This window comes from Rhinopithecus bieti, unplaced genomic scaffold, assembly GCF_001698545.2.
Source record: "Rhinopithecus bieti isolate Rb0 unplaced genomic scaffold, ASM169854v2 scaffold_57691, whole genome shotgun sequence".
Classification (NCBI taxonomy): domain Eukaryota; kingdom Metazoa; phylum Chordata; class Mammalia; order Primates; family Cercopithecidae; genus Rhinopithecus; species Rhinopithecus bieti.
In genome coordinates, this window is record NW_016824383.1 from 1698987 (window position 1) to 1710083 (window position 11097).

General features: G+C 37.7%; 1 protein-coding gene across 1 annotated transcript in view; it reads right to left on the reverse strand.

The window, feature by feature from the left end:
• Window positions 1-11097, reverse strand: part of RYR2 (ryanodine receptor 2) — an 808217-nt gene that overhangs the window by 458677 nt on the left and 338443 nt on the right. Inside the window, 3 exon segments of the mRNA XM_017862245.1 lie at window positions 476-588; window positions 3438-3516; window positions 8218-8292. Coding sequence (XP_017717734.1) covers window positions 476-588; window positions 3438-3516; window positions 8218-8292 — 267 coding nt within the window.

The following is an 11097-nucleotide window of genomic DNA, read 5'->3' on the forward strand; positions in this document are numbered from 1 at the left end:
CGGGCGACAGAGCGAGACTCCATCTCAAAAAATAATAATAATAATAATAATAATAATAATAATAATAATAATAATTTGCTTTCATAAATATCAAAAGAGGTCATCACAACCTCATTAATATAGCCTTTTCATCAGGTGCAAAATAAAGATCATGGAATTTTTAATTCCTGATTAGACTGCATTTACATTCTATTAATAAAATAATTTATTAAAAGGTACTATCAATATCATGAACATGCATATCAAGGTCACGAGGGAAGCCTGCCTGAACAAACCTGATATTCCACTCACTATTTCCACTCACATCACATTCTTCTTCTATTTAGGAAGCTATTTATAATTAATCTAACAGAGATAGAGGAATGGTTATAAGCAATTGTCGTAGACAATTTACAATATAAATCTTAAAGAGATCATTTTATTGACTTGTCATTTAGCATATCACCAGATACATGATCCTACTTTCCACACTTACCAAGTACCTTTCAGAGGACACGCTAACTAAGATGAGGTCATCTCCAACTCGTACTTTTTCTCCTTCTGATCGCTGCTTAGAGGCAGGGTGTATGGTCCACCAACAAGCCTCCCCTGCAGAGATAAGGATATGTGAAACACAAAAAAAGTTCCTTTTAGTTAAAATCTATTTTCTTTGCTAATGATTCCAAACACACAACTTCCAGAAATCTGGAATTAATACAAATTAATCTCTTAAACACCAGGAAACGAGAAAGAATTAAGCCTTAGCTTAGGATAAAATAAGATTCTTTTCATAGAAACTGGGTGTGACACTTACGGAAGGCTGATGCCTTCTTCTTCCACGAAGAATTGCTTTAAATGGATATTTATCTATACTCATGTAAGACCAAATTCACCACTCACACTGATCTGATTTCATTCTTTACACATGCACATGTCATTATATCGTTCAATTGCTTTCTATAAAATCATCTCGTTTTTTGACAATTTTCATAAGGACTTGGGGTTTTGTGATGTGATGATTGTGTTGTAGCCATTTTTTGAAAATTTTCTCAGTAGTTATTTTTCGATGCTGACTCAAAAAAAGGATGCAAAGTATCGTCATCTAAAGATTGTACTACCCTGTCCCCTTTTTACTTTATTATTTTAAAATGTGGTGTTTTCATTTTTTTTCTGTTTTTTTCTGAGACGGTGTCTTGCTTTGTCGCCCAGGCTGGAGTGCAGTGGCACATCAGCTCACGGCAACCTCCATGTCCCAGGTTCAAGCGATTCTCCTGTCTCAGCCTCCTGAGTAGCTGGGATTACAGGCACCCCCCACCACGCCTGGCTAATTTTTGTATTTTTAGTAGAGGCAGGGTTTCACCATGTTGGTTAGGCTGGTCTTGAACTCCAGACCTTGTGATCCTCCCGCCTCGGCCTCCCAAAGTGCTGGGATTACAGGCGTGAGCCACCGCGCCCGGCCGTGGTGTTTTCTATTAATCTAAAGGTAACATATAAAAGAATCCTTCTGTAGAAGAATGAACTATAAAAGATCTTGGTTTACATCAACCAAACAATTTCTTCTAGGACAAGTCAAGCATACGTCTCATGAGCCACATGTCTCTTCTTCACTCTTTCTTCCCAATACCTAACCTATAAGCGTCAGCATGCCATTCTTCATTCTGTTCATAATACCTCTGAAACCCTAAATGCGACTTCTATCCCAAAATGAGAGTAGTGTTTTCACAAAATCTGTCGTGATTTATCATTCTTTGCCTTCACTCAACTTTATGGTTTTTCCATACATCTTTTTTTTTCTTGACTAATTCCTCAAGGCCAGAATGTAAGTTCCTATTCGTTGGACTTGTTATGTTTTGTTCGCTGAGGTTTCTCCAGCTCCTGCTAGCCTATTATAAGCACTCACTACAAATTCATTTTGCATGAATGAATAAATGAATTACCAAATAATATTTTGTAAGTATTCCCACAGTCAATATATAATCTGTGTTTTTTCTTACATAAACCATAGTCTAACTTGCTTTTCTTATACAAACCATAAACTAACCTGAATGTCACCTGGCATAATTCTTTATCTTCATTCATCCAATTCACATGTTTACAGTTGCAGGTAGTTTTTCATTCACTCAAACATTTATAGAGTACCCACTATTGGCTAATCATTGCTTTAGTGGCTGGGATACATCAATAAACAAGGAAGAAAAACTTATCTGCCTTGTGAGTTTAATTCTGATGAAGGCAGGCAGACAACAAATGATAAATACCATAAATAATTGAGGAATTCAGAAGAAGTAGGAAGCTATGGGATAAAAAGAGAGTAGCGTAAGGAAATCAGGACGCAGGGAGAAACACTGACTTGTTTTGTTTTGACTATTACATAATCTTCTCAATGTATGAAAACAAGTTCTAGACTGTATCTTTTACTTCTTATGAAGAGGGAACTGACAACTTTCTCATTTAACTGTGTGCTGAAATATACTAATTAGAATAACTGAAAACTAGCAAAAATACAGGGGAATGATAGAGTCTGCACAAAACAAAATCAGAATAATATATTTATGTGTCTTTCTGGTGCTGGGGGTTCTTGGAATTTCTTGTACAAGACTATGTGTTGGTCTATTAAAATGTGTATGAGGCTCATAAACATAGCTTTATTTTTACCTTCTCATTGTTTGTAAAAAAAAAAAAAATTAGTGAATATGGGGAAATACTTTAAAGAGGGGGAGTGGACTGAGAGGATAGTTTGATCTCACTCTTCAGAGGAACAACTTAATAAAAGTTGAACTATTTCCTTCAATTCTTTTTTCTACTTGGTCTTTATTTTAATTACACAGGGATGCATGCTCATTGTAAAAGACAAAACAGTCCAATTTTATAGGGGTATATAAAGTCAATGCAAAATCCTCAGAGTATTGAGGAGAACATCAAATTTGTGTTCTCCTATTTTGATTCGCCAAAAGAAAATGTTAATATATACATTTTGTTTCACAAATCTGAAAATGCAAGTCTGTTTGGACAGGTATGTAGAAGAATGCCCTGCAGGCAGAGAAATGAAGGAGACTTTCATTTTTGACCTTTTTATTTGAATGTTGGCATCAAGTATATTTTCAGACTTAAAAACATTTTTAAGATGACAGAGATATGTAGAATTACTTCACAAACTAATTAGTGCACATTAATATGGTTAACATCCAGTAAATCATGTAGTAAATATTAATTTTCTATCCAAACCTACAAGGAGAATAAGGTTTGAAGCCTAGTTTGAACATCCAACTAATGATGTGGGAATAACCAAGAGGAATGATACACACTTCCCCCTTCTAGGAAAAACTTTCATTAGATCATTTTTTACTGACCCCATTCATAAGAACATTCATCCCATGTATTGTATTTTCCAGCCTCTTCCAATCCAATCCCATCAGGGCTCTCTCTGAACCCAGCTTCCCGCGGCACAAGGTGCTCACCTGTGGTGTCCTCTTGCAAGCCAACATCAAAAGCCAGCTTATCAGTTGAAGACCGGGAGGTGGACAGGCAGCACAGATACTGCAAAATACAAAATCAGTAGTTGTAAGTAGAGGCTTTGTTTCTGTTGTTTTTGAGACAAGGTTGCTCTGTTACACAGGCTGGGAGTGTAGTGGTGTGATCACAGCTCACTGCGGCCTCAACCTCCTGGGCTCAAGCAATCATCCCACCTCAGCCTCCTGAGTAGCTGGGACTACAGGGACATGCCACCATGCCCAGCTAATTATTTTCTTTTTTTGTAGAGATGGGGTTTCACCATGTTGCCCAGGCTGGTCTCGAACTCCTAGACTCAAGTGATCCTCCTACCTCAGGTTCCCAAGTAGCTGGGACCACAGGTGTGCACCGTTAATTTTCTTTTTTTTCATAGAGATAAGATCCCCCTATGTTGCCAAGGTGATCTCAAACTCCTAAACTCAAGCAATCTCCCACCTCCACCTCCGAAAGTGCTGGGATTATAGGCATGAGCCACAGCGACTGGCTATCATTAAGGTTTACAGTTGTACCAGCAGAGTCTTATTTTGACCTGTAATTTGGCATCCATCTATCCCTGCTGTTCTTAGTGTTTTCCTGAAAATCTCGATGCTTCTGCACAAAGCCGAGATTTTTAAATGTCTGTGAGGCAGAACAGCATGCATTAGGGGCAATATCCTAAAGGAATTGTAGTCTTTTTTCCCTTACAAAAGACTAAGGGAATGTTCTCTGTCAGTACAGGAAGACAAGCAACTGGGGATGTATTGGTACATCTCTCACTTCATGTGATATTCATGATCATCTGCAAAAGTACAATGTAATCTGACAGTTAGAAATCTTTCTCCCAAACAAATTTGAAGACTATTCTCTTTTATCTTCTGGCTTTGTTTTCATTTAAAAATGTTTAACTCTTTGAAATCCACCTAGAATTTATTTTGGTGCACAGCATGTCACTGCACTAAAATGAAGTTTATTGTGTGTCTCCAGACATGTGCATTTTCCACAGGAGTAATCACTCTTGAACACCGCCATCTCCCTATTCTTCCCACCCTCAGGTGTTCCTAACTGTATATTCTTGGACATCAAGTTTAGGATCATTTTTCAAGCCTACTGCTCCCCAACCTCCATGCCACAACGTGTTGTAAGAACACAGACACAAAGATGAATGTGATGTAAGAACAGAGACATAAAGATGAATGTGTTGTAAGAACAGAAACACAAAGATGAATGTGGTAGGATCTCAAAGTACACTACCATCACCAAGCAAGTGCACTGCCAGCAAGCCCCCCTTTCGAATCGCTGGAAAATTAATGCAAAGGCTAGAAATTTCTTATGATGGTATAGGGCCTATCCAGCTAAGTGTGTGTCTGTGAGTGTGAGAAGGCAGATGGACCCGTCAGTGGTCGATATGCTGGTATGTTAGGTGGAATTCAGGGTCATGGGGATGTGAAATGCAGACTCTGATTCCGACTCCTAACTAAAAAGCAATGGCTCCCAAGGTTATAGTCAAGAGGCTTCAAGGGTCTCTAAACTTGTTTTTAGCCACAGCAGAAGTGTCAGTCTGACCTCAAGACAGGCAACCCATGATAATCCCCTACGTTTATAGACTTTAAATATAAACTGTGCTTAACATCTGCCTTTATTTTTTAAAAAGTTAACAACTTTGCAATAATCAGACTTCCTAGACAAAAATAAAGTGATTCCTATTAAAGTCTTTTGTAGTTTTTTCAAAAACAGTACAGTATTAGGCACTGTAACGATTAACATATGCTTTCTCCTTAGTTTTCCAGTAACTCTGAGGTAGATACAATGATTATCCCACTAAGTGTTCATTAAAGAGAGCAAGAACTTGGTCTTATTCACTACTATATCCAGGACCTAAAACAGTACCTAGCACATAGTAGGTGCCAAATAATATTTATTTAATGAATGTATAAAAATTTCAGATGTAATTATAGGCTTAATTATGCAAAATATCCCAGGCTGGCCAGCATGTAGCAAACTGAATCCAAATCTAACAACCAAGTTCAGGCTCTTAACCCAACTATTATGTATAGAGAGTAGTTGTCTTAAAAGAAACCCTAACATTTATTATTTCATGCAGTTCATGTGTTTTGATTGCTGTAGAATGTGGAATTCTTTCTATAAAATTTTAATATGTGATTGCTCTATACAAATTGTTTTTACATATTTTTCTTACATCCAACCACTTTCTGAAACTGTTTTATGTTATTTTATATCTTGACATGTCAGCCAAAATTTCCAGAACAATGTTAGTCAGCAATGGTAGATAAAACACATTCTTATTTTATTTTAGTTAATTTGATTTTAAAATGGCTTCAGCATTTCACAATTACAATGTTCACTATTGATCTGACACTAATAATCTTTATCTCTGAGGAAATAATCAATGTATAGTTTTATTAAGAATGAGCATCGAGTTTTATTAACAACCTTTTCCAGCACTTGCTAACATGATCACAAGTTTTCTTATCTGACCTATTTATGTGATATAACACATTAAAAGAAATGATATTATTAAATCATCATTAAAATCACGTCCATGTATTTCCTATACTTCTCATCCTATACTTTTGAATTTCATTAAATAGACAGTTAAAATAAAGTTATCACAGAAATATCCATGATTGAGATCAAAAATTTGTGTGTGCTTGTTGAATATTGGTATTGATACTTAGTCTTCTGCTTTAGAACAATTTACATAATATGGGAATCACCTACTTTTAAAAGGAATGATCAAGTATATTATTATAGATATTGTATAATATTCTAGATATTGAACTATCATGTAGCCACTAAAATTATATTGACAATTTAAACAACATGGAAAATGCTTATGTTACAAGAAAAGGGAAAAAAAAGTCACGCCGGGCACAGTGGCTCATGCCTGTAACCCCAGGACTTTGGGAGGCCAAGGCGAGAGGATCGTTTCAGCCTGGGAGTTCAAGACCAGTTTAGGCAAGATGGTGAGACTCCCATCTCTACAAGAAATTTAAAAATCAGCCAGGTGTGGCAGCAGGCGCCTGTAGTCCTAGCTACTCAGGAGACTGAAGCAAGAAAATCCTTTGAGCCCAGGAGTTCAAGGCTACAGTTAGCCATGATCACACCACTGCACCTCAGCCTGGGTGACAGCAAGACCCTATCTCAAAAAACAAAAGGATATAAATTTGGTAATGTAGTCAGATCTCAATTATGTTTAAAAAAAAAAAAAAAAACCCTTAAGGACAGAAGAGATTAAAACTTTTTTTAAAAGCCTCCAACAGTTTTTTCCTATTAGTGTCATCAGAATTTTTCTTCTGCAACTTTCAAATCATATAGACTATGTATTGCTTTTATAATTTAATAAAGCTCTTATAAGAATGGAATGAGGCCAGGCGTGGTGGCTCACGCCTGTAATTCCAGCACTCTGGGAGGCCGACATGGGCAGATCACGAGGTCAGGAGATTGAGACCACCCTGGCTAACACAGTGAAACCCTGTCTCTACTAAAAAAAATACAAAAAAAAATCAGCTGGGCGTTGTGGTGGGCACCTGTAGTCCCAGCTACGCGGGAGGCTGAGGCAGGAGAATGGCGTGAACCCGGGAGGCGGAGCTTGCAGTGACCTGAGATCACGCCACTGCACACCAGCCTGGGTGACAGAGTGAGACTCCATCTCAAAAAAAAAGAATGGAATGAAATTTTTGCATATTTTTTTACATATTTTATGTACAGTTGACCCTTGAACAACACAGGTTTGACATGCCCAGGCCCACTTACTAAGATGTTCTTCCCCGCTCTACCATTCCTGAGACAGCAAAACCAATTCCTCCTCTTCCTCCTCCTTAGCCTATTTGACACGAAGACAATGAGAATGAAAGTCTTTATGATGATCCATTTCCAGTTAATGTATAGAAAATCTATTTTTCTTTTGATATACTTAATAGTTTCTTTTCTCTAGCTTACTTTATTACAATACAGCATATAATACATGTACAAAATATGTGTTGGCTGGTATCGGTAAGGCTTCTGGTCAACAGTAGGATATTAATAGTTATCTTCTGAGGGAGTCAAAAGTTATATGTGATTTTCTACTGTGCAGGAGATTGGCACCCTAACTCCTGTGTTGTTCAAGGGTCAGCTGTATATGTAATATCTAAGAATACATTAAAGTATTTATAAAATATATTTTAAAAACATTTACATATCTACATATACACACATATATTTGTGCATATATACATGAGGCAGAGAAGGAGAAAACTGTGCCCAAAAGAAGCCTCATGAATAACTGGGTGAAAGGAGGAGCAGATGTGGAAAAAGAGAAACCTGGTGAAGAAGAAAAAGAAGTTGGTGAGTACAATTCATACTGGAGCTCACAGGTAGATTTTCTTAAATCTGACCTTTCAATAAAGATACTTTATTTCTCTAATAAATGAACTCTTTAAAACAAAATCGGAAAAGAAATATCTCTTGTTTGACTCTTACACCTCTCTCCTCCTAAAACTACTCTATCAAAAGTAAGATACTAAACATGGTAATCATATAATGATAGAACTGAAAGACCTTAAAAGTCATCTGAGCTGACTTTCATCTTTTACATGAGAAACTAACAAGGGTACAAAGATATTAAAGAACACATACATCCAAGCTCATTGATACCATTGCAGAAATGATGCTACCAGCATTTTCTGACCGTGTACCCCCAAATGGATCAGCATGACCACAGGGAGATGAAACAAAACGCGTACTCACCATGCCACTGTAGGAATGGCGCAGCAATATGGCATGTCCATAGAGGAGTGTTCGATGACCACCACCTTGAGCAGTCTTTAGAGAGAAGAGAAAAAAGGAGAACAAGAGAGAAAAACACAAAAGGGTAACTTAACCCGCAAGTCGATAAAATACTCTCTTGTTCTTAAAGGAACGTTAGTAGGAAAGAATGCATTAAGAACTCTTGCAGACAAGCAAAGTGCTGTTGAAATAATGTGTACATTGGAATAAAGTTCATGTAACCTCTATTATGGGGTTAGCATTTTATCTAGTTCTTGAATAATAAATGTGGTATCAGTAAATAATTATCATAATTTATAGTTATTTATTCATAATGTACTTAATTATAATCTGTTTCACACTATATTACGGTTTCCATTGGGTGGGAACCATGGTACCTTCGTCACCATTGTATTCCAAGTGCCTACCTGCACGCCAGACATACAAGAAGCACTAAATAAATGTTGATTCAGGTCAGGCGCAGTGGCTCACGCCTGTAATCCCAGCACTTTGGGAGGCTGAGGCAGGTGGATCACCTGAGGTCAGGAGTTCGAGACCAACCCGGCCAACATGGCAAAACCATGTCTCTATTAAAAATACAAAAATTAGCCGGGCATGGTGGCGCATGCCTGTAATCTCAGCTACTCGGGAGGCTGAGGCAGGATAATTGCTTGAACCCGGGAGGCGGAGGTTGCAGTGAGCTGAGATTTCACCACTGCACTCCAGCCTGGGCAACAGAGCAAGACTCCATCTCAATAAATAAATAAATAAACGTTGATTCAATGAATGAGTCTTCCTAAAACACAAAAATGATGATAACGCCTCCAGTCTTAAAAACTTCTCATTCCTCCCAACTGCTTACAGGAAAGAGTCCAATCAATCCCTTTCCATGAAACAGAAGAGTGCTTCTTAAATTGGAGAGCTTGTAAAAACACAGATTCCTGGCCCTTACCACTGGGATTTTGATTCAGTAGGTCTGGGGTAGATACAGAGATGTTTCATTTCAATAATTTTCCAGGTGATGCTGATGCTGTTGGTCCAGAGACCACTTTGAGAAGTACAGAGAGACTTTGTCTCACTCATCTCTAGTCTCATCTTCAATCACCCTGTGTCCAAACATACTCACTTTCCCTTCCCTGAGTATGCCATACTGCTTTCATGCTGCCCTATCTCGAAATACAACTTTCCCTCTCCCTCTAGTCTTCTCTGTCGTATAAAGCCTTTTTAATAAGAAAGCCTCCAATAGTTTTTTCCTCTTAGTGTAACTGAAGGATTTTTCTTCTGTAACTTCCAAACTGTATAGAATAAATATGTATTGATTTGATAATTTAATAAAGTTTTTATAAGAATGGAATGAAACTTTTACATATTTTATGTACATGTGACTCTTGAACGACATAGGTTTGAACTGCACAGGCCCATTTATACTCAGATTTTTTCCCCCTCTACTTTTTAAAACTCAGATTAAAGACGACCTCCTCTATGAAGCCTCATCCAGTTTCCTCAACGCTAGTCACTCTCCCCATCCTCCTGCAGCCCTAGGTATACACCTGTACATTGACCTTACACTCTACCCAAGAACCGTCCTTCCCTTGATCAGACTGAAAACTCCTCAAGGACAATGACACTGTCCTGATTATCATTTCACCTCTAGCTTTGAGTGTGAGGTCAGGCCATGGTAAGTCCTCAGCAGAGGTGTCAAATGAAAAGCTGGATATGGGGAGGCCTACTACTGGCTGAGTAAGGAGTATGCATACAGGGGTCATGGTATATAATCATAAGGTGTGTAAGAAGGAGGAAGCAATCATGGAATTTCAGTGTTGGGTTGCACAGGAAAACTTCACAGGAATCATAAAATCAGATCAGGGAAAGACCATGGAAAGTATAGAATATTATGACGAGAAATCTGTACTTCTTTTTGCAGGAAAAGGAGGTCTTTAAAAATTTTCAGAATAAGAGTGATGATACTGACCTGTGCCTTAAGAAGTACAGAAAGATGCTTCAATATCCAATATTATTATAACCTTTTTACTAAACATATATCACATTCTTGTTGTTCCATATAATTTCTTAAAATAACTTTGTTTTGCTTGGAAAAACTCAGAACTATTCTAAAACAGATATTAAAAGGTATTAAAATAAGAAAACTGCTGGGAAAAAAACCACTTTTTTTCGGGGTCCAGACGCAGTGGCTCACGTCTGTAATCCCAGCACTTTCGGAGGCCAAGACAGGTGGATCACATGAGGTCAGGAGTTCAAGGCCAGCCTGGTCAACATGGTGAAACTAAAATACAAAAGTACAAAAATTAGCTGGGCGTGGTGGCGGGCACCTGCAATCCCAGCTACTCTCAGGAGGCTGAGACAGGAGAATGGCTTGAACCCGGAAGGCAGAGGTTGCAGTGAGCTGAGGTCGCACCACTGCACTCCAGCCTGGGTGACAGAGCAAGATTCTGTCTCAAAAACACAAACAAACAAAAAAACAAAAACAACAAAAAACCACTTTTTTCACATAACTGAGAAGAAAAGGGGAAAATCTACTTTGAAAAACTATACTCCTTCAGAGAATGAGGCTCTCTTTAGACAGCACTTAATTTTTCTATAATGCATTTGATTTATTGTGGCCAAGAACAATTTTATTTACTTTGTCTGGTTTCAATTACTTTGAGAGAAGCTCACATTTTCATACCAGATTGAAGTTCCAAAGCTGTAAAATCCACAAGAACTTTAATAACACTTGACAGCCACGCTAGTCAAAACAAAATTTTTTTAAAAGTGAAGGACAAGGCCTTGAAGTTAACCAGAAAAGTGCTCCTTTACCGTAAAGCTTTGCCTACACACTTCATTTATATATATATATATATA